The 24702-nt window shown below is 48.8% G+C and overlaps 1 protein-coding gene across 2 annotated transcripts in view; it reads right to left on the bottom strand.

Moving 5' to 3' along the window:
* LOC138583209 (uncharacterized protein R102.4-like) overlaps positions 1-24702 on the bottom strand; it is a 137109-nt gene that overhangs the window by 28605 nt on the left and 83802 nt on the right. For both annotated transcript variants that reach the window (XM_069655245.1, XM_069655244.1), the window contains one exon: positions 24062-24254. In XM_069655245.1, coding sequence (XP_069511346.1) covers positions 24062-24254 — 193 coding nt within the window. The remainder of the gene's footprint in view (positions 1-24061; positions 24255-24702) is intronic.

Below are 24702 nucleotides of genomic sequence, written 5' to 3'. Positions count from 1 at the left end.
GAGGGCGGAGACGGTGCTGTGGAGTAAAGCGGCGGGTATACCTCCACCGGCCACCCAGTCACCCTCCCAGGAATTACCATCATCCGGGAGCGAGGGGACTGGTGACACGTCTGCCACTACGGCTGCAGCGGAAGGGGTGGGTGAGACCCCACAGGGGCTTGCGATGGCAGAAGACGGCGTGGAGCCATCCAGGTTGGTGGTGTGCATAGAGGAGGAGGGGGCCGCTACTGAGCCGCACATGGGGCCTGGTGGGGGTGGTACCACTAGTGCAAGTGGTGCAGTCCAGGGGCAGGAGGCAGCACAGGTCGCCGTGGAGGGGCCTGTGCATGTCACTGTCCCTGACACTGTGACTGCACCACCATGCACCAGCAGGGATGCCCCATCCCAGGCCCGTCCGCAGGTAGGGGGGAGGTCAATGTCATCTGGCACTCCTCTCCCTGTGGACGGGGGACCTGATTGCTGTCGCGTTGCGCACGCGTGACATTCGTGATGACGTGCGTGCTTCCTGGGGGGACCACACACGTCATCACGAAGAGCTGCATGCCGACGTGGCCCAGTTGGGAGGGGCCATGGTCGGGGGTTTCCTACATGTGTCGGGCACTCTGGCGGCCCTCTCCTCCTCTGTGCAGATTATGCGCCAGTCGGTCTCCATGCCGTCTTCCCCCTGTGGACCTGCCCCGACCAACGTAGCCAGCTCGGTGGAGATCCCAACCCTGCCACAGTCGGGAGTCGGAGGTCCAGCAGGGGTGGACACACCAGCAACTGGACCCCAGCAGATGGGAGGATGTGCCGGCATCATCGGGCAGGGTACGTGCACGACGGCGCCGGTGGATTCCATCAGGCCGGATGCCGTTGTGCTGGCAGAGGCAGTTGCGTCGGAGGCAGCGGCAGGCTCAGCGTGGGAGGCATCATGGCTCGGGGCCATCAACATCAGAGGGGCAGGCATCGGCCGGAGTGCAGGAGGACCCTGGAATGGGAGTGTCTTCCGTGCGGCAGCGGTTGGGCCAGCGGATAGATGCGGAGTGGCGGCGGGCGGAGGAGGCACAGCTCACTATGGTCAGGGTGGGGAACTCCATGCGCAGGGCATTGAGGCAGGCTGAGTGCCTCAAGGCAACTTGCAGGGAGTTGGAACAGGCCATGACTGCATTCCTGCGAGACCTCGAGGACAGGGAAGAGGCCCGCCTCCGAGACATCGACGTGGAGTTCATGACGCCCTGGCCCGGAACATCACTGAGTGAGCCGTAGGACTTGCCCGCCGCCATTGTATATAGTTCATTAGTCTTAGGTTTCCTTTGTTTTTCTGCCCGCCGCCATTGTATATAGTTCATTAGTCTTAGGTTTCCTTTGTTTTTCTTTTATTTTGGAGTTAATGGACATACCTCCACTTTGTGTATATAGTTTTTTTCTTCATAGGACATTTTTGTAGGTTTCCTTTTGTTTGTGGATCATGGACCATTTGGACTTCCATTGTATATAGTTGCAGACTTGTACATACTTTCTTTTTCTATATTCCCATGGATCAATGCTTTTTTTTTTTATTTGGATTGTGATTTTATTATGGACATTGGCAATGGACCACTTTTTTATTGTACATGATTTTTCTTTTTTTTTACTTCATTGGATTTACAATTTTTTTCTTTCGAAATCTGTCATTGTACATTGATTTTCATTTTACAATTCCTCCAACTCAGTTTATTATGTTTTTAATACATTTTTTCTAACTTCCAAATTGGTGTATTCTGTCATTGGTTTTGTGCATGTCTCATTGAACATTTCCTCAGCCATGTGTTGCCACTGTGTGTCTCCGTTTTGCATTCCTGCATAGCCATGGTGGTTCATTTAGACTAACATGGCATGGCTAATTTAGGAGTGGGTTCTGTGGTTCTGAGTTGCATGCTTGGACTGGGGGGCAAGGGGGATTAGGGTTGGCTTTAGGGACATGGCTCTGTTATGTTAGGACATTTTGTTTGTTGGGACATGAGTCGGGGCCTGCTGGCAGGTGCCCGTCAATGGTGGGCGGGTGAGGGTGCAGGGGGACATGAGTCGGGGCCTGCTTGCAGGTGCCCGTCAATGGTGGGTGGGGGTGCAGGAGGACATGAGTCAGGGCCTGCTGGAAGGTGCCCGTCAATGGTGGGTGGGTGGGGGTGCAGGGGGACATGAGTTGCGGCCTGCTGGCAGGTAGCCATCAATGGTGGGTGGGACATGTGTTGGGGCTCACAAGTGCATGGTGCCATGTGGCCTGCCTGCGGGGCATGCCCAAGGTGGATGGGCTGCCTGCGGGGCATGCCCAGGGTGGATGAGCTGCCTACGGTGCATGCCCAGGGTGAAGGGCTGCCTGCGGGGCATGCCCAGGGTGGATGGGCTGCCTGCAGGGCATGGCCAGGGGTGTAGGGTAGTCCCCTGTGGTGTGGGCTGCCTGCAGGGCCTGGGGAGGGGACACACCCGGGAGGACCCACCCTGCCAAATCGCGCTAGCGAAATTGCGTGTAAAACTCCCTGCGCACCCCTCAAAATACACGCACCCCGCTCACGCTAGGCCAATAGCGTGTAAAACTTCACACGCACTCCCGGAATACGCGCAGGCAGCCCATCCACCCTGGGCATGCCCCACAGGCAGCCCTTCACCCCTGGGCATGCCCCGCAGGCAGCCCTTCACCCCTGGCCATGCCCCGAGGCAGCCCACTCCACAGGGGGGACTTTTTCCACATTTTACAAGCTATTGGCCTAGCGCGAGCGGGGTATGTGTATTAAGAGGGGTGCGTGTGAAGTTTTACACACGATATGCCTGGCACGAGCGGGGTACGTGTATTCTGAGGGATGCGTGTGAAGTTTTACACACGATAGGCCTGGCGCGAGCGGGGTACGTGTATTCTGAGGGGTGCGCGGGGAGTTTTCCACGCTATTGGCCTAGCACGAGCGGGGTACGTCTATTCCGAGGGGTGCGTGTGAAGTTTTACACGCGATAGGCTTGGCGTGAGTGGGGTAGGTGTATTCTGAGGGGTGCGCAGGGAGTTTTACACGCTATTGGCCTGGCGCAAGCGGGGTACGTGTATTCTGAGGGGTGCGCAGGGAGTTTTACATGCAATAGGCCTGGCGCGAGCAGGGTACGTGTATTCTGAGGGGTGCGCTTGTACATTTTCACGCTTTTGGCTGCCGTGAGCAGGGTACGCGTGGTATTTTCACGCGATTACAGTGTACCGGCCCTGTAACCTGCTGCAGGGATTAGCGTGGCCCTTTGCGTTGCATTGGGAATTTCAATGCCTTTTCCTTGTGCAAGGGGAGTTCTTGGGGACGTAACTGGCGCTGCGGGATGTTCTCTGCGCCAGCGCACAAAATGGCTTACAAATTCCATGAATACGCGGTGCGCCAGAATGCTGTTTAGCGCACACGGCTGGCGCACGCTCCCTCTCTGTGCTGCTCGCGTGCGCTGCCTCTGCACTGAAATCTATGAATTACCCCCTGTGTCTGCTTACACTGCACTGTTTGCGCATACAGTAAGGCTGGAGGGGTCACACCTCTAGCATCCCGCCAGTGTCCTAACATAATAGGATTCAACATTATTACACCAACTGCTTGGAGCTCTATGAGCTCTGTGCATTATACAATGCAAAAAGAATCTGCGTGGAATGGGACGCTCCCTTCTGCCACGCTAATGTGTTAATCATTTATTTCTTTTTATAAACTTTTCACAGCAACACTGCAGCATTGTACAGTTAAAGAAAGGCTTTAAATAAATGCACACATTTTCTTTTTCACTTAGGTGGAGAGGGTCCACCACTGGGAAACACATTGAGCCATGGCCTGCCGAGGATGAGGTATGACCTGGGTCACTCACCATACTGGCCGCATTGCACCCTGAAGTGATCTGAAGAGAGGGGCCTACTTCTGATGCAGGCCTGTTTGGCCCCTCCAGAGTTTACCCGGTAAGTGGAATAAGGAGGCCTCGGAATGGTATCCGGTACGAGGTAAACACCCTCGGGAAGTACGCGCTTATCAGAAACTGAAGTTCCCTGGGCCGAGGCCCAGTAGCAGACCCTGGTGGGTCCTCTACAGTGTCACCAATAGAAGTCTTCACAGAACAATCGGTGTGAGCCCCAGTAACGAGGTGGAAAGCCGCAATAAGTCCTGGGTAGATCCTCCCGCTTTGGCTAAATTTCGGAAATGTCACACCTTGGCAGGGTGCCGAAGAAAATAAAGACATGCTATCCCTCTTGGACTTGACATAAGACTAAAGGTCATCCAGAGCCTTCACGTGAAATATGTACTATCACTGCATCAGTCGGCTCCTGAGGGATTTGAAAGACAGTGGGATCATTACAACTATGCCGGTCTGGAAACAATGGTGGCAGTAAGTTTACCAGCATTGTTGTTTCCTGACCGGCATATTACAGGTCTGCCTGCTGGAGCCGATGTGCCCAACAGGTAGGATACTGCCGGGTAAAGCGGCCACGGTAGGCAGACTGTCACGGAAGCACCGGCATCTGTGGGATTATGGGAATGGGGATTTACAATTTACCGGCACCTGACTTTCCGGACCACCGGGGTTACCGGAAACTACAGCGTCATTACGGGTCAAGCAGCAACCTGCCGGTAGTACCGGCACGGTCACTGCCAGACTAGTAATGAGCCCCACTGTCACAGAGTGCACACAGAATCCCAGCGATGAAATGGACACAAAAACCCTAAACAAAGAGTGTGTGGGTCCTATGCCAGTACGACCTGTGACACCAGCATAAAACAGAAGGATGCAGGGGAAGAAGAAATAAAAAGTTAATTGAAGCTACCCCAAGGAAGCGGCTTACAAAAAAAAAGAAAAACAAAAAGAACCGCCCGACACCGAGGGGAAGGAGCATGATAGCATGATAGACGGGCGGGGTTATGGAAGTCCCCGCCTCTGCTTTCTCTAAATCCTTAAAGGGGAAGCACACTGGGCTTGCTACGGCTCCGATCCATTCCCCGCTCTGCGGGAACTCCCAGAACTATGGAGGAAAGAGGATGGGATGTAGGAGTACTGATGTAACAAATCTAAATGTAAGCACCAAAAAGAAAATGTGTGTCACACTATCAATAGCTTCACCTTGGTGTAGGCATGGCAGTCCACTTAAGGTGTTCCTCTTTTTTATTTTCTTCCTTTTTTGATTGAACCTCTACATTTTCTTGGGTCAGTGAAATTTCCCCTGATGAAGCCATGATATCAGAGAAACCCATGTTGGGGTATCAGTGCAATGAAGCAATTCTAAATAAAATGAGGGGTATAATGTAAAGAAGTTATTATGAATAAACTGAAATACAATTTCAAATACAAAATTTAAATAGTGAATGTAGAACCCATAGATTTAAAAATATTGATATTTCAAGTAAACGCCAAAGTGTAAGAATCCAAGTTAGCTACCAAATCGCACAACTCCAGTATATTTCATGGACACATCTCAAGTCAACTCCAACACCCATGGGGGTGGGGGGAGCTGCTCTCATAGAACCCCTGCATGTGCAGCCAATCTGAAAAAACAACACATATCCCTACCCCCAATAGACCACAACGGCAAGCAGTCAGCTATGGCTCAGGACACAATGCAAATCATCCCACAAAGTGACAGTTTCCTCAGTAAGTTCAGAGTTTGACATTTCAACTAAGCGACACGTTTGGCACTACCTGTAACCTTTTGATCTGACATTTCCAGTGACCTTCCAGTTTGAAATGTACAGTGAGCTTCCCATTCTATCTTCTCACTAAGCTCCTACTTTGACATTCACAGTAAGTTCAAGTTTGACCTTCATAGTAAGCATGGTATGCAAAATATGCACCCAATTTCACATTCCTGTTAAGTGTGACCCCTATGTAATGATCACAGAATGTTGGTTGGGTAGCTCTGTACTGCAGTGACAGGTGCGTGGCAGTAGGTGGCAGCATGGCATCCCCACCGAGGCTGGAAGGGTGTAGCTGTATCTCAGTGACCTCATGAAAGACAGACGAATGAGCCAATGGCTGCAGCACTAGTGAGCAGGAAAGCAGGAGCTGGCTGTAAGGTGAATGTGTGAGGTACAGAAAGGGAACAACCTGTTTTTTAAGTGAGTGATGTTGAAAACAGGGTTTCCCCAGAACCACGGGCGTCCCAGTGGCTCCCAATATAAATGACTAGTGTCAAAGCCTGTGTCACAGGGATAAAGTGCGTGAAGAGAGACATTTTCAGAGTGTTAATATGTTATTCCTAAGGCAACAGCTCCCTCTAGCGGCGACAAAAGGTGAAGCTGAAAGTCTCTACTGGGCATGACTGCATCGGACAAATATACATCTGTCCTTTAATTATATTGGTATGTTATGTTAAAGGGTATTTATACCACGCACTATCATCACTGAGTCGGACTGAGTGAGAGAAAAGAGCAAGAGAGCTGGCTTCGGTGTGTTTTTCGGTTGGTAACCTTCATGTGCTGTTGTACAAGGCCATGTGTGGTTTGTTATGTTGTTGCGGTGTAGTGAAGTGCCTGCGGATTGTTGTGCTTTAGAGGTATGTTTGTGTTTAGTTCAGAGCTTGAGAAGTGTATGCCGAGGGGTGAGGTTTTTTTAGTAGGGTTGGTTAGTGGTATCACTATTTAGATGGGACGCATGCTGCCATCCACAGTTTCATCTAGATGTGGCGCAAGCTAATCTTCACAATTCTGTCTAGATGGGACGTATGCTAATATTCACAGTTCTGTTTAGATGGGATGATTGTTAACCTTCACATTTCTGTCTGGATGTGACACAGGGCCAATATTCACAATTCTCTCCAGATGTGACGCAAGCTAATCTTCACAATTATGTCTAGATGTGACAGATGCTAATATTCACAATTCCTTCTAGCTGTGACGCAAGACCAATCTTCACAATTCTGTCTGGATGTGATGCATACTAATCTTCAAAATTCTGTCTGGATATGACACGAGGCTAATATTCACAATTCTGTCTAAATGTGACGCATGCTAATATTTACAATTGTGTCTGGATGTGGGGCAAGGCTAATCTTCACAAATCTGTTTAGATGTGACACAAGGCTAACCTTCACAATTCTGTCTACATGTGAGGCAAGGCTAACCTTCACAATTCTGTCTACATGTGAGGCAAGGCTAATATTCTCAATTCTGTCTACATGTGAGGCAAGGCGTATATTCTCAATTCTGTCTACATGTGAGGAAAGGCGAATCTTCAAAAATTCTGTCTAGATGTGACGCAAGGCGAAGCTTCAAAAATTCTGTCTGGATTTTTATTTATTGTGAATTTGTAAGGCGCTTATACATCAAGTAAATTTGTGTTTCAAAGCGCCCACAGGGCAACAGGGAGGGAACATGGGAATGAAAACAAATATAACAATGAAAGATAGAGGTGGCCCTACTAGACCTTGTGAGCATTCCGAATGTGCAAGTGCAGCGAGAGAGAGAGTGGGGGGTGGCGGGTAGGTGCTAGGTGTATCAATAGGGAAGTGCTGGGGGTGAACAGCTGTATACGCCTTGATGGAGCAGTCAGCCACCAATGAATAAGTGAAGGCCTGTGGTGACATAGGCCAGTGGGTGCCAAGGCAAAGTGCTGGGAGGGGTGCAGGCTCTATGTGATTGGGAGTGCGAGGAAGGACCCGGGAGGACACATGATGGCCCTGGTCACCAATCTCAGCAACTGTGGGATTTTGCAGAGGAGGGAGGAAGGAAGGGAAGGAGGAGGTCAAAAGGAGAGTCTTGAGGAGCTTCCTGAATTTGAGGAGCTCTGACTTAAGATGAAGAGGGGAGGGGGGGCTATTCCATAGGAGGGAGCCTGCTGAGGAAAGAGATTGTCCACCAGCTCGCTGTTTAGCGATGCACTTAACAGACAGACAGTTGGTGCCGGTGGAATGTAAAGATCTGGAGGTAGAGTATTTAGTAAGAGTAAGTTTCAGATAGCATGGTCCCCAGCCCCAGACAGGCTTGTGGATGATGCAGAGGGATTTAAATGTGATCCTTGCAGAAACCAGAGCCCATGGAGGGTTTTTAGGGCTGGAGAGATGCAGTCGCTGGGCTTGAGGCCAAGGATAAGTCTCACAGCCCTATTCTGGATTAGCTGGAGGGGTCATTGAGAAGAACAGGGTAGATTAAGGAAAAGGCTATTGCAGTAGTCTAGCCTAGGGAGAACCAGATCTCTAGAGTCATTGAGTTTGTGAGGGAAATATCCTTTGACGAGGTGGAGTTGAAAGCGCAGCTTTTTGGCAAGGTCCTGGTATGCAAGGCAAGGCTAATATTCATGATTCTGTCTAGATGTTACGCATGTTAATCTTCACAATTCTGTCTAGATGTGACGCAAGGCTAATTTTCAAAAATTCTGTCTGGATGTGACGCAAGGCTAATATTCGTAATTCTACTCCATCCAAACAGCCCAAAATGCAAGCTGTGGCCGACTAACACAATTGGCTTGATGCAAAGTATGTGTCATGATTCCTGCTCCTCATGTCCCCAGCCGTCCGAGATGTCATGCTGGAGCCAGGCCACGATCACCTACATGGCCCTCAAGAGCCTCTCCATGCCTCCAAGACCCACTTGGAGTCATATTTGGCGCTTGTGGCACCAGACTCCCTCACTCCCATAGGATAACATTGGGGATTGGACTTGTAGTGCATTGATGGGTTCAAAATGGATGCCCCCACATATTTTGGTTCCCAGAACTGCATGTGCGGTCTAGTCTTTTGGGTGTGGTTCAGCCCAGAGACACCTGGGATACCCAGAGACTATTTAAGCCACACCCAGGCTGAGAAACATGCTTTGCGTTTTCTGCACCTGCAGCGTGACACTCGCCGTGTTCGGATCGGTCTCCAGTAGGCCTGCATCTTTCTTCTGCGCTCAGCTCCTGCAAGAACAAGAACAAGAACACCGTTAGGAACAGCCTTACCTTGTGGCACTTCTGCCCATCATTCATTGCTCCTTCTGTTCTGCGGGCATCTTCGGCGGTGTCATTCCCATCCCGGCACGCCGCTTCCTAAGGAAAAGAGAAAAGAACAGAAAAAAGGCAATAGTAAGCATTCTGAAAATCTTTGCTTATTTTTAAATACTGTAGGAGCTTCAAATGCTTACCTGAATCCCAGCCGCTCTGCGGGAACTCTGTCTCCAGAACTTCTGATCCATCTGCAAGAGGGAAAAGACACTCCAGGTTAGCGTGGAAACATCTAGAGGCACCGCATACCGCGCTTCCTCACCGCATTTGTTCTTCATAACCAGCATCCACGCTGAAAACGTCGCGGCACCTAAAAGACACATAAAAATAACTCAGTTCAATGCAAATACAAAAGGGGTGCATCGCAGATCGTGCTCTCACTCACCTTCAACGCTACTCATCTCAGCAGCATGCCAGCATCCCCGGACGCCGGCCATCATCTAAGGAAGGAAAGGAACGAAGTTAGAGAACTGTTCAAAAGACTCATTATACTTACCTGTCGGACTCTTGCCAGTGAAGTAACTAGGCAGCAACGAGCCCGCATCAATCAACATATCCCTGCGCTGAAAGCAGGACGGAGAGCACACTATCCAAGAAAACAAGGTGAGCTGTGGATCAAAGGGAAGGGTTGGATCCCGGGGAAGAAGGGGTTCAAGCACACAGAGACGATAGGGAGTTAAACTCTACCTATCCTGTGTTTCAGGCCCAGTCTCCAGTCGAATAGCCTCCAGGGAAGGGTTCGAGGTCGTAAGAGGTCAGAACAGGCTGAGTGACGTCCCCGTGGATACCAGGTGAGCGTTACAGAATGGTAACCGTACGCATTGAGGATAGATTCAGAAAAGCTACCTTCTACAAGTGGGGTAAATGCTGACTATGGCTAATAAGCACAAGTAGGCTGAGTTCCTGGGAGAGTAGGATATTAGGTAATGAGACAGGTGGGGTAGTTAGTGAAGTGCAGTAATGACTGTACCCCTGACCTAGACCACGTTTACCATATCAGTCACTGCTGGTTGACGGCTGAAGGGCTCCCAGGAAAACACGGGCAAACACTAACTGGAGCTGCTTCTTCGGAAGCTGCTCTTTGCCTTGAGACTCTTAGCCAATGGGGCTGCCCGGGCCGGAGGGCTGCCCTTCGAGACTGTCCTGAGTAGGCAACGAGGTCCAATCACAGAGCTGGGGCAGGGAGGGAGTCAGGCATGTTGCAGAGACTAGAAAGGAGCTAGGGGTTGGGGTGGGGATGGAGTCTGCAAGTGCTACAAGTGTGTTTACACTTAAAAAAAGGAAATTAATAACTTTTGCCAAAATGGCAAAAAATGGGTGTGTGGGGCACATGGGCAGTGCAAGAGCACACTTACCTCCCAGCCACGCTGAGGTCAGCCATTGTATGATAATAGATTATTAGGGAGAGGTAAAGGCTTGGAAACGTTAGTGGCAGTGGTCACTTACTTCAAGGTCCATTCCTACAAGTGTTCCTCTGTGAGCAGAAGAGGCATTGCCCCTCAGACAGCAATTGTGGAAATTGACCAATGTCTACAATTATCCCATCATCCCAGCCGTCAGGATTAGGGTAGTTTCCTGGAGACCAAAAGGAGGTCATATGATAGGGTCTCCTCACAGGGATCCCACATGCCAAGACTCAGACTTCAACAGAAAGCCTGGGTGTCTTAACATATCATATTCATATTCTGATCGCCTGTGTTTTTTCAGGTAGTGCTGTCAGTGAAAAACAAAAGGGGTTGCATAAGCTCCCAGGCTGAATTCAAAAGTGACGTTATCATTGCCAGTTTGACATTCATAGCAAGCACCCAGTTTGATATTTCCAGTAAGTGTAACATTCTCTAGAAGCTCTGTGACAAAGTCCCATGCTTGAGACTAGAGAATGGGTATGTGGTGACGCGGAGGACCAGGCACCTCCACCCACTCAGTGATGTGGGAGCCAGGCGGCATATATTGCAACTCTTGACGGAACCACAGAGATTTGCAGTGAGATCAAAGTTGCCCACAGATCCACCGGTATCTGTGAGCCCCTTAACACAAATAGGGACGCCTGGTTTAGTGAGAAACTGATACGGGAGCACCACTGGTTGAACCAAATACCATGCTTTCTCCCTGTTGCAGGGTCCCGCACCTGGCAGAACATTGAAAGCTTACAAAGATAGAGTAGACGAAAAACCAACACTTACGAACAGTTGCAGAGATGGACAGAATAATTGAAAGATGTTAAGCACAAGTGAAGGCATGGGTCATCCACCACCAACTGCAGTCGCTGCTGCTACTTGGGGAATCAGTAGTTCGTTTAAGCAATACCCAATGCCATGATATTGAGAGGATATTGAGAGGATCAGGGTTGAAAGCCAGAGATCCAAATGTTTGAGGGAGAAAAGACCGAAGATTATTTTTCCGAAATAACTCTGGTCTTTTCTCCCATAAACATTTTCAACTTGGCCTTTCCCCACCAAACCTTGGCAAACACCTAGGAGGAGGAGAAGAGGTCAAAGAGGGATTTAGCTGGAAGAGGTCAAGGAGAGAAGAAGAACAGCAACAAGATGAAGAACAGAGGAGATGGAAAAGAGAAGAGTGAGCAACAGAGAGGGGCTATATTGTGGAAAAGAGGGAGACTTAAGGGGGAAAGGAGGAGAGGCAGTGGATGTACTTGAGCAGCAAAATGAAAAAAAGAAAAAAGCAGAAAGGGAGACAAGAGGTGGAAAAGTGGAGGAAGGAGGCACAGTCAAGAGTGAGTCTGTGTATTTAAAAACCTAATCCTGAAGTTTGTACAGTGGTTGGAAGGCTTAGTGGTTGAAAGCGAAGACCAAGAAAGCCCACCAGTAGCATCTGCTTGTAGCCACCAGAAACTGAAGGGATGTCAATACTCTTTGGTTCCTACCATTTGTGCTACTGATGCCATACCTAGTCAGAACACCTAAGGGTACCCAGTAGGGGTACCTGGTATGTGAGTCCAGTTGAACACATGCCAAATCCTGACAACATCAACAACAGCTAAGAAAGGACCACCAAAAATCAAAGGACAATACCAATTGAAAATACTATGCATGACGGTTTTTCCATCAAGGAGGCAGACCTGGTAAAAGGTAGAGAAGGACGACCGAGGTCCATGTCACAATATATACAGAACATCTGTATATATTGTGACACAATAATACCCATCCCGTTGGACCTCAGTTAAAACCTAATGTCTGTTGGTTGTTTATTTTCCTAAAAATTAGGACCAAAGATGACCAGATGTTTGGGTTTCAGATGCCTGTTGATCTCTCATCTGTGACTGCTCATAGTTTGGCCTTCCGAGTAACCTTCCATTTTTACCTCCCCAGTAACCTGCCAGGCCGGTATTCCAAGTAAGCTTCACATGCCAATGAAGTTTCCTGTTTGACATTCCTATTAAGCTCCCAGTGTGATATACCTAGTAAGCTTGGCGTTCTGGTATATCGGCAGTCTGGCTTATACATCACAAGTGCACAGCGATTGATTTCCTGATTTGTGAATAGCATAAGTATGTTGATGCTTCTAGAACTGTTGGCCACCTTTGACACTCCCGGCCACCCTGAACCCTTCCCACTATATTGGGTGGGATGGGATAGCAGGGGTGCGAAAGGCACTATGGAAGGAATGTAACGTTTATGAGTGACAGACACTCTAGAATCCACTGAAGCCATTGTTCACTGTGGCATCCCGCAGGGCACTTGCCAGTCACCCCTGCTTTGTATTGTCTTCATGAACCCTCGCATGATTTGTTCGTGTAATAAGGTGTCCTATTATATCATTATGCAGATGAAACCTGGATCATTCTGGACTCCATGTGGGGCATGAATGCTTGTTTTAATGCCACCATTAGCTCTACATGCTTTTTTCGTCAGCTCAAAATGTTCTTGTCCAAACTCAGCTCTGTAGTCATTCAACATTTGTTTATAGGGGCTAGAACTGTTTACATGAATATGCTCTTCGTGAGAGAGGGCCGTCTCTCAACTGGTTGGTCGTTGCCTAGAAGTGTTATTATTAAGATTAGTAGAGTTATAACCAACACACCCAAAGGGAACACATGAAACCAGTTTTGAGGAGACATTATTGGTTTCCTAATAGGGCCACAAATGTCTTCAGGCCCCTTAACCTGGCCCATAAAACTCTTAATGGACCTTCTACCTTTATCGCCAGCATAAGATCAGCTGACACTCCCCAATTAAAGCCCTCTGCTCCAGGTAAATGTATTTCTCTCTTCAAGCATGTGAGACCTAGGGGTTGGACCTCCTTTCCCCGAACTATGCAATTGTATTCCAGAAGATGTCCACCACAGAAACCTCCCACCGAAGAGCAGATGGAAAGTTAAAACCCTACTCTTCTATAGCTGAGCTCAAGCAAGCTTTCAGCTTTACATTCCCATTAAGCATGGTGAGAAACCTGAAGGTGTCTCACCTGCTAGTCTCCGGGTTCTGTCATCCAGGTGGCCAGAACAAGCCCATTGCTTTTGGATCAAGTTCCTCGGGGAGGACCACTGCAGGGTGGGGGGGAATCACCTATATGAGGGGTCTTCGGGAAGTGAGACACTGAATAGTGAGACACAGTATCCCCTTCCCTGTAACACCTTTTCCCCACCCTACCAGGTAGGATACTTAGGAACTCAACCATACCCCCTTTTTCTTGACACAAACACTTTGTCACGGACGGCTCACTGTGAGAGAAAAGGGACTAGCACCTGAGCCGTATACCTGACATGCCCCAAAATAATGGCCAGGCAGATTCAGGCAATTACTGATTATTACACACACCTGACTCCCATCACACTTCCCCACATGGATACAAGGCGGAACACGAAGGCACAATCTGAGCAAGGCAAAGCACATGAGGAAGCAGCAGTTCAAAGATGGCAGTTTAATATGAGGAGAAAGACGGCAAGACCAGAGAGGGTTGCAAGGAGGGAAGTGCCCTTCACCTTTTCAGAGGAAAACCATTACGCGGGGAGGAGCGTTTGCTGCCATGCTACTGTCCTTGGCTCCTACAACAAAGCAGGGGCAGTAAAGTCAGCACAACCAGTGAGTCAGAGAAACTGATAGCAGACCGATCTGTGTTAGGACCAAGGATGCAAGTGGCAACATTCTATGGAGAAATGTGAAGAAAACAGTGTGTGAAGCGTATGTGACGGGTGAAGCAAATATAATTGCGAAGGAGTGATTGAACTTTTGAAGTCAAGATAGCTACCGTATACAGAGTGGTCCGGCACCACGTGGGTGCTAATTTGAACGTCTCTGTTAAGTATTCAACTGAGGGTGGCAAAGCCAAAAAGGAATTGTGGAATCGAAGTGGTCCTGCAACATGTCAAGCAAAACCGTATGCTCATTCGAAAATCTTCGATAGTTAATACAAACTGAAATTGGACCGAGCCCAGCTGAGGGAGACTAATTGGGAAAAAGGAAGGATCTGGGCCCGGCTGAGGGGGATCCGGGGTGAACCGTGAGTGACCAGAGAAAGAATATTCTCTGAACATTAGAAAAGGGGATATGATGCCGGAAGAGGGGGATCCAAAGTAACAAGTGTTGTGTAACAGGGATCTGAACCTGGCTGAGGGGGATCCAGGTTGATTAGAGAGTCACCTGTATTAGCATTTTTGTAGTATAGGCCCTTTTATTTTGACAGGACCCCACTAGGACTGCATTATTATTATTTGATGGTCGTAGCTTGCTCCCATCTGTAGATTTAGGATTATGTAGGCGTTTATCACACCCTTGTTGAAGTTCAATAAACACCCTTGAACTGTGGTCACTTGTGTCTGTCTTACTGTTGATACCATTCCTTCCTTACAGTACCATCATACCATGGACATTGATCAACAGACCAGCCTTAGTTGGGTATTACAGGAGTGTATTATCATTCTTTACCAATAACAAAACTGAATAAGACTCTGATAATTGTGGGTCTAGGACTGATCGTCAACCGAGTCCCCTTCTAGAGGACCATCTCTTTCAAATTCCTCTTTCCCCAAACTCAAAAGCTTATTCTGTGGTCAAAACGTAATCATAAAAATGTAATTGATCAAAATCTGTCAGGAAAGGTGGGGCTGTGGGGACTCATGGGGGCCACTACACCAGAAGCCACCAGAAACAGGCTTATAAGCCCTGGAGATGTTTTGTTCTAGGGACCGGTACCGGGCAGGACCAACACTTACCATGAGCATGGGCTGCAACATGCTACGCGTGTGTGGCAGAGACATGCACATAAGCCCCGCCCCTGCCCATGCCAGGTGTTGGTTATTGAAGCTTTAGGCATGGGAAGGGGAGCGGAAGCTCTGTTACAGCGTTTTCTTATGAAAGGCCAGAGGAAGGTTCCCCGGCGACTTACCGTTTTCGGCTCAGCCACAGGAGGCTCAGCAACCTTTGGCTGGCGTGTGGAAGGCGCTCTGCCTTCGTATCTGCAGGTTTGCTCAACTTGCACTGAACGAGCGAACCAGTCCTTCACACCTGTTCCAGCACACCTGCGGGGAACACGGGAGGCTCCCAGAGCCTGATATAGGTGCAATGTTGAAAGTGTAATGTTGACGTGCAATGGCGTAAGAAGTCTATATGCCGCATGGTTATACACCAGTGGCCTTGTCAAGTTAACAGGGTCAAAGCTTGAAATCCACGTGTCTTTGCTAACGGCACAGCGCCATTCTTGTATGGGAATTCATAACAGTGAAGTTCTGAGCATAGTGGAGCACTGAGTACAGAGGATTGCAGTTTTTAGTCTGAAGCCATGTATCTGTTTGTTCCTAACCTTGATAGGAGGTCTGCTTCCCATTTGCTTTATCTTGCTTTGTAATGTGGCTGGATGACAGCCGACAGCATTCATTCAGCTACCATTATATATGTTTCTTCATGTTTTATGTTTTGTTGTGGTTATCCCTACATGTTGCTTGTATGTTTGTATTCACTGGTCATGTCTGATAGGTTTTGGGAGATATCAGGATAACAGGAATTCTACAGAAATAAGGACCGCACAGAGGTATTAGTATTACAGGAATATTGCAGAAACAATAAATGCGCACAAGTATCTGGAGAACAGGAGTTGTGCAGACAGTCTGTACAATGGTACATGTTCTTCAGTAGTGTCCATTCAAGGATACTTACATGGTTGTTTTTCTACTTCCCCCTACCTAGCCAATCACGTTTTCCTAACCCTCTTTCTGGTTTCCCCAACTTCCCATTCCCAATCCACAACCTTTCCCTAACCCTCTTCTCTCCCTTTGGCTGACTCATGGTGACCTGTTACTTACCAAGCAAGAACCAGTCACATACAAGGCGGGAGAGTTGTACCCCATTTGGCTTCCGTGGTTAGGGAGGGGATGTGACGTGCACCCTTTCGGGCATTACATAATCACCAGCCCCCGACACGGAATAATAATAAAATCTAAGCCAAAGGGAGTCAGCCTCTCCGTCATTAGTCGATGTGCTTAATGCACTACAGGATATACAGGTTGAGCATTACAGACCCAGGTTAATGGTTTGCTGGCCCAAAGCACACCCTTGCAGAGACCCTCGTTTGCTCCCCCACCAGTTCCAACGACCAGACCAAATATGGTAGTGGTGCAGCAACCGTTAAGTGTATCTTTAGCTCCGCCTGAACCATTTAGAGGGGATCTGCGGAAGGACACAGCCTTTTTGACCCAATGTCAATTACATTGTTTATGTAAGGCTGCTGCTTTTGAGTCAATACAGGGCAGGACAGCCTTGGTCATCTCTTCCCTCTAAGGTGATGCGGCTGTCTGGGCGATACCACTTGTACAAAAGAATGACTCGTTATTTTATGATAGGGACCTGTTCACTATCGATTTTAGCAGGCTGATGACCGAAGGAATGTGTCACTTGCAAGGAATTATTGGCATTACAACAAGGAACTACGGATCGAGTAACTTATGTGACACAGTTTAATAGGCTAGTAGTGGAAACTGAGTGGCCAGAGCCTAAACAATCACTCTTGTTTTATCAGGGTCTTAAAGAAGACTTGAACGATGCAATAGTTCATGTGGAACCCCAACCAGATTGATGAAGCACCTTGATAGATTTGGCTCTAAGAAGGGGGGGAAAGAAGAGACCTGAAGTATTACCCGTCATTCATTTAGACAAGGGGAGAGAACCAATCACTTGAAAAGCTGAGGGAGAGCCAATGCATATCGGGAGTATACGTGGGCCCTTGTCCTCAGATGAAAAAGAAATAAGACGTAAAAACAGTCTATGTCTGTACTGTGGCAAGGAGGGTCATTACATTCAAAATTGGCCAAACACGCCGTTGCGCAGTTCCGCCAAGCGAAAGACAGAGGCGGGAAAAGAATCTGCTCGGCAACAGAGACCTTGTCGAGACAGATATCACGAGAGTTCCCACACATTATTGCAAACACTGTGCAGAACTAGACTCCTCATTTATATGTACTAAGAACTAGACTTTTCTGAAAACAAAGGAAACCGTTCCTGCCATGGTGGATTCGGAGGCCGCACACAACTTTTTAAACATCACATTGGCGAGAAAACGGAGAATACTGATACAATCTAAGGCAGTAACTGAACCGGTACGATCAAGTCTAACACCAGGTTCTAGCACTACTCAAACTCAGCCTGTTTGCATGCTGCGTTTACCAGGCGATGAAGAAATATTGACATTTGACCTAATTGCAGCCCCCCAGATTGGGCATGCCTTGGTTAGTAGCCCATAGTACGACAATAGATTGGGATGAACGTACTTTGTCTTTTAACGCTAAGCAGTGCAAGACCGGCCCACGTGACATGTCAGTGCCCACTACATGCTTGGTGGAAGGTGTAGTAAGCCAGTCTAGCAATGTGGCAGTGGAGTCTATACTTCCGGATGTGTACAGTGATTATTCTCAAGTGTTTGATAAGGGGAAAGCAGAGTCTTTACCACCACACAGACCCTACGATTGTGTTCTAGACATCAAACTAAATGCGAAATGACCCTGTAGCAGAATATATACACTTACTGAAAAAGATGACTAACATTTGCGACAATACATTGATGACATGTGGATTCATACGACATTCTAAGTCTCCAGTACCCTCGTCCCTGTTTATTCGAACCAAAGAACGAAGGCACGTTACGGACTTGCATTCACTATCGAGCCTGGAATGAAGTTACAATAGAGAAAAGGTTTTGATTGCCTTTTAGATCTGTTTTGTTGGACCAAGTGAAAGCAGCAGTGGTGTACACCAAGTTAAGGTTTGAGAGGGCCGTACCATTTGATTCGAGTGGAGGGAGCTGAATGGAAGACAGCGTTTCAAACCAGATTTGGGCTGTATGAATAATTGGTATTGCTGTTTGGTTTATGTAATGCACCTGCGGCCTTCCAGTATTTCATGCAAGAGGTTTTGAGAGGCTACATTGATGTGCTTGTAATTATTAACATTGATGGCATGCTGATGTATTCTGAGACATTAGAACAACATGTTCAGCACGTCAAAGCAGTGCTTCAGTGCCTGCAAGAATACAAGTTATGAGCCAATTTGGAAAAATGAGCTTTTCATGCTACAAGAGTGGAGTTCTTGGGCTTCATTCTCATCCCCTCTGGGGTGGTGATGGATAGCAAAAAGGTTAAGGCAGTTCCATCCACACAATATGTGAAGGATGTGCAATCCTTTTTGCGGTTTGCAAACTTCTATCACAGCCGCGGCCCGCGACGCATGCGACCTCTCCATGCTGCTAGGCCTGGCCACCAGGCAGTGGCACCGCACCAGCCGTTGTGGTGGTGCCACTGTGCCAGGAGGCCAGGCCTCTCCCTCACGCTGCCAGGGCTCTGGCTCTCCCTGGTGACTTAGTTGTGCCGTTTTATATTTTCGGCATTTTTTGTCGAAAAATGCAGAAAATATAAAACGGCACATTTTTTTACTTGTACGCGGCCCGCACTGGGCAGTAGCATCACGCACGTCTGCCCGGGCCTTGCTGTCCGCGTGGCCTTGGCCCACGGACCGGGGGTTAAAGGCCCAGGCCAGGCGGACCCCGCCTTGGTGGTAGGTGGGCCCGGGCCCGCTATCACCAAGGCCCGTCGGAGACTCGACTCAAAATGAGTGAGACACAGCACCCCCCCCCCAAGTTGAGTTGACGGCGCTGCAGTCCGCAACACTGAAAGACGTAGGCCCTGGCCTACACACGTCTTCCAGTGTTGCTGATTGGGGCTGTGGTCCGTGGACCTGGACCACATCCCCGCCACCCCCCGGCCCAAAACACAAACAACATCTTCTGGGAGTGGACCACTACTTACCCGCCAGCAACTCGTCTCGTGGACCAGGGTCCAGGCCGTCTCTGCTGGGCTGGTGGTGGTGGTCTTCTCATGACGCCGTCATCCAGAAAGAATCAAGGCCAGGCAGGGAGAGAGTGTGAAGGTGGCGCAGGCGCACCCACACACCCTGCACCAGCACATAGATACAGTAATGTAATTGGCTGTTTGCCAATGACATTACTGTGTCCATGCAGGGGACGGGAGGGAATTTCAGTGATGAGGGATGACAGGACCTAGTGCGCTGTTTACGCACATTTTAGACTGGCGGGGCTACCCCTGAAGCACCCCGCCAGCCTCCTAATTAAGGGGGCTTACGTAGAGTGCGTGGAGCTACAAGCTCCATGCACTCCACTATTGAAGAAGGAGGCGTAGAACAGGACGCACCCCGCTGTGAAAGCAGCGGGCCTGGCCCTTGTTAGTGTTGCCTTGCCACAGCGCCCCCACGCTGTTGGCAAAGGAAATGCAAGCTAAAAGAGATTCAATCAGAGAAGTTCTCAGATTGAATCTCTTTTAGCTTCCTCTTTCTTTTCTCCTTCTTTTTTGGGGGGGCGGCGCCCGGCCGCCCTGCTATAGCAGCCGCCACTGTTCTATCAACGCTTCATTGGCACCTTTTCTCAGACAGTCACCCCGATCACTCGGTTGCTCAGAAAGGTGTCTCATTTTGCGTGGGATGAGGAAGCCGCGAAAGCATTTAGAGACTTGAAGAAGCGCCCATCTTGCTGCATTCGGATCTGGATCAAGCGTTCCAGGTTGAAACGGATACTTCCAATCAAAGAAACCCTGAGTTATGCATCCTGTGGCTTTTCTTTCATGGAAACTCACTAGCTGTGAGCAGAATTATTCACTAACTGCACAAGGAGTTGTTGGCTATGAGAGCTGCTTTCCAGGAATGCGGCATTACCTTATGGCAGCTCATCACCAAATAAGTGTGCTCACTGATAATAAAAACGTACAGTATTTAAAGACTGTAAAGACCTTGAGTCCTAGACAATTACGTTGGTCTCAATATTTTAGTGAATCCGATGTCATAGTGACTTACCGTCCAGGGAAAAGCAACAGCAAGGCGGATGCCTTAACTAAACAGTAAAGTACGGAGTCACCTATTCAGGAGACGCAGGCAATAGTGGATGTGTACAAAGGTGAAAGCTGGGAGAGTAGAGGGGGGGACCTTTGGGTTTCATGCTGATAGGTTAGTCAAGCTTCTGGGGGTGGAGGTGCTACGGATCGTGGAGAATGTGGTCAAAAAGAAGGATGATATAGGGGAAATCAAAAAATTGCCATGGGTAATTGGGTATGTATATTGGGTATGCCATGGGTATGTGGGGGGTAAAGTAGGTGCACACGTGTATACCGATGGATCCAGGGACCCCGACGGGCACAAAGTAGGTATGCCTGCTATTTTAAGGAGGAAGAGGAGTGTAAAAAGGCGAGGCTGTTTCCATATACTGTGCAGAGTTGATTGCAGTGAATCTGCCAGTGGTTAGAGCTAGGGAGAAACGGATGGCAAAAGTGGTGGTATTTGTGGACTCGCAGACTGCGTTGCAAGCTATAAAGGAATGGGACAGCAATAGAAAAGATGTTGTGTATTAGGCAGCAGCTGGGGAAATACACGGTGGGAGGAATGGGGATTGAGTTGGCATGGACTCACAGTCATTGTGGGATATTGGGAAACAAGTTGGAGGACAGGGCTGCGTACGAGGCCACAACTAGGGAGGTAGTGGATATAGAGATCCCCTTAAGTGTGTCTGGGGCTCAGGTGGTGGTGAAAGGCGGAGTTAAGGGGGAACGGCAGAGCAGATGGGATACCAGCAGGAAGGGGAAGGGGGGGCTCAGTGGAAGAGATGTGGGGTATGCAGAGTTGCCACGCAGATATGAAACTATTCTGAATCGGCTAAGAGTGGCCCATGCAGGTGTGAAAGGATGGAAGTTTAAGATGGGTGCAGTCACATCTGCAAATGGTGAGGCATGCGGGAGCCCAAAACAGTGGATCACTGTATGATGGCAGTGAAAAGTTCAGGCTGCAGAGGAATTGCTAATAGCCAGGATGCGCATGAATAGCATCGGGGCGTCAGTGAAGATTATATCCGCTTTGCTTCACCTCAAGGGTGCGAGGATAAGCAGTGCAGGTTCCTCCTTCAGTGTGTGAGGGACACTGGGAAGTGGGAGGAGCTTTAGCAGAGGCGCGCGGCTGACAAGGGTGACTAACAGCAACATCATCCCTCCCTTGAGGTGCTATCCCAAGAAGAAGAAGATGGCGCTGAGGGAAGCGTGACATAGAGGTGTGGCAGCGGGTGACAGACATGCCAACCCTCCCAATTTAGGCAGGAGACAGCCAATTTTTTTCAACAAAAATGTTGCTATGTTTACTTTCTCCCTCTGAAAATAATTCCAACCCCAATACAAGCCAATGGGAAAACCTGTATTCTCCCGCTTTCTGTGAGAATATCTCCCTCCCAGCTGCTGAAAAATGTTGCCATGTATGCAGCGAATTAATGGGTAGAGCAGTCAGTGCCAAGCAGGGGGCCCATAACTGTTGTGGTGTTGCCCCACCTCTCAAAACAAAACCCATAACTTGCGTCCTGTCACCCAACACCACAAAACCCGTACCTGTCGCCTCTCCTCCCCGCATCCCACAACGCGAATTACATACCTAGGGCCCTGCCTTCCCACAACGCGGCGTCCTAGCTCTCCAAAACACAAACCCTTATATATTGCACCCGGGCTCCATCCCCCACAGCACCAAACCTATACATGGATTCCCACTTTTGGCAAACATGGCACAGTGAACACATGCCTTCAACTCTGATGCAAATATCCATTAACGTATCGCTTTACAGAGCTGAAATAATGCTCTAGATGACCTTCAATGTGCAAAAATCACATTATAAACCGAACGGACATATATAAATTGTTATGTTTTGCAAAATGAGCATGATCGTAGTTTTGTTTTCTCCATCCTTAACAAAAAGACTACACATACAGAATGCAAAGTGATGCTGCAAGCCTTAAAGATATGCACTGAGTTTCGCAACTGATCTTTCAAGACTTCGATAAACAACAATGAAAAACATAACTACGTCATATGCTTTTAGTCAAGGTTTGAAATGGGGATGCAGGCTTTTATTATAGATGAGGTGAAGCATGCGTGAAGTTCCACAAAAAGCCAGCCTTTTTGGCATCAGAAGCATTGGAAACAAATAGACAGAAAGGGGTAGGGTTACTTCACAGGTCTGTGGGCCTCATTATAAGTTTGGCAGCAGCCGTTCCCTTACTAAGGGCACGGCTACCGCCAAACTCGCTACCGGCCCCGGCACTCGCGAATTGGGCCATTACCGGCCCATTACGAGATGAATGAGCCGGTAATTGCGCATTTGCGGGTGCCGGTATGGCCGGCCTCCCGATCCCCATTCTGCCCAATAGGGCAGAATGTGGGTTGGGAGCATGGTTGCCCCGGCACCGTTAATAACGGTGCCAGTGCAATCACGAGTTCTGCTAGAGGGTGCCGGTCTGCACCTCTGGTCAGACCACGCGTGCAGTCCGGCACCGGCAAACAGAACTCGTAATGTGGCGGAGAGGTAACAATGGCACTGGTAGCACTACCGGCGTCATTGTTGCCTTTCCACCACATTCGTAATGAGGCCCTGTGTCTTGGAAGAAGGCAAAGATGGTCCCTGGGGGGAGGTAGGTGATGACAGATTGACGCGGTCTGAGAGTGTTTCGGGTACACATGTGCCTATCCAGTTATCACCCAATGTTCACTCTTGGAAGGCTTACTCATCTGTGTCAGCCAAAGAGGTTGCCCATTTGAATGCACTGCAACTAACAATGATTACTTTTAAAAGAGTTCCATCTGGACTTAATTGGCCTCTCCAAACGTGACAGTATTTTCATACACCATGTGTGCACTCCTAAGTTCAATAGATTTATGCAAATCTTTCTAGAAAGAACGTGGACATTTAGCACATCACTTCTAGATAGCCAGACCAATAACCAACCCACTAACAATTTCACCCCTCGGCATACACCTCTCAAGCTCTAACCAAACACAACCACAGCCTTAATGCACAACAAACCGCACTAACTCCACTACACCGCAAAAACAAAACAAACCACACAGCTTTGCACAACCGCACACGAAGGATACCGACCCGAAAGCAACCCAATCTGAGCGAACGGTGGTAACCGAACGGAAGCTGCCAACAGCACATCACTGCTCTCTTGCACTTTTCCCGCTCGGACCCACTAACTCACCTCCTCCGACCCCCTTTCCTTTTCAGATTCGTCAGAGCACCAGGGGACCACTCTGGTGGTGATAGTGCCCGGCACAAATATCCATTGACATTTAACTGTTATCATAACTTAGGGAGCGGGGGAGAGTAAGTCCACCCTGACCCAAGTATTTTCCACTGGCTGGTTTCCATCACATTACTTTGGCGAGCAGGCATTTTGCGTGACTTTACAAAAACTCTTTTGGGAGAGGGGTGGACCCCAATTGTAATTCAGCGCTCATCTTCCATTTGACCAAAAATCAGCACTTCTATCCATCCTGCATTTACTCAGGGCTTCCACCCGCATCCTACCATCTGAGGCGTAGACAGGATAGGGCCGGAGCGGGCAAGGCCCACCCAAAATCTGTAAATGCCCACTTAGCAGCACTGTGCGGGCGTTTACAGATGTTAATGTCACTGCGGTAGGACCAAGTAAATCGGCTTCAGGCCCCACTTCCGTCCGAGGCAATCCTGGCTACGCCTCTGCCACCATCGCACAGTTTGCCCATCCCATCTAATGATCCCGCATGACTTCCATTCAGCAATCACAAATCATGTCATCCTACGCTTTTTGGGCTAGTTCACCTTTACTTCTTACCTTTAGCAAATTTCTTGGCTCGTCGATGATCTTCTCGGAGGGTTTCCTCTGCGCGAGCCAGTGCCACGAGCCCAGGAGCAGCAAGGACGCCAGCCTGACGCATTCCGCCACCCAGAACCTTCCTTACTCGCAGACATTCCATGATGAACTCCCGGCTGCCACCGATGACGGCTCCAACGGGAGCACTCAAGCCCTGCGTCACAGAAGGAGAAGAGATGCAGGTAGACATTACAGACTGTATCCGTGCCAGGATACTGCACAACTGAGTCCCTCCCACAACTTTCCATGTCACCTTCCTGTCTCTAGAAAGCAGTGGTGACTGGTGGGGTGTAATTGTATGTGTCTAATATGCCCGAGCGTAACGAGGGAGCCCGAACCAAACAACGTGTTACATTTATGCGTTAAAATGGTGCATTTTACAGCACTTTCTATGAAAAATCTGCTGAAAATCCAGTGTTTGCAATCAATTTTGTATGGTAGCACATGGAAAACCCCAATAGATGCAATTTACCAACAGTGCCCAGGACAGTTTTCCAAAGCATTTTCATTATGCCTTTGACCACAACATATGCTAGTATATAAAACATTTTCATGCTGGCTGTGCCCATGCATGCCCACGCATGCTGCACCAATATATGCTA

Source organism: Ambystoma mexicanum, chromosome 3q, assembly GCF_040938575.1.
Source record: "Ambystoma mexicanum isolate Mex_15411 chromosome 3q, UKY_AmexF1_1, whole genome shotgun sequence".
Classification (NCBI taxonomy): Eukaryota; Metazoa; Chordata; class Amphibia; order Caudata; family Ambystomatidae; genus Ambystoma; species Ambystoma mexicanum.
Note: the sequence above shows the minus strand (reverse complement) of the source record. Positions and strands in the feature narration are given on the sequence as shown.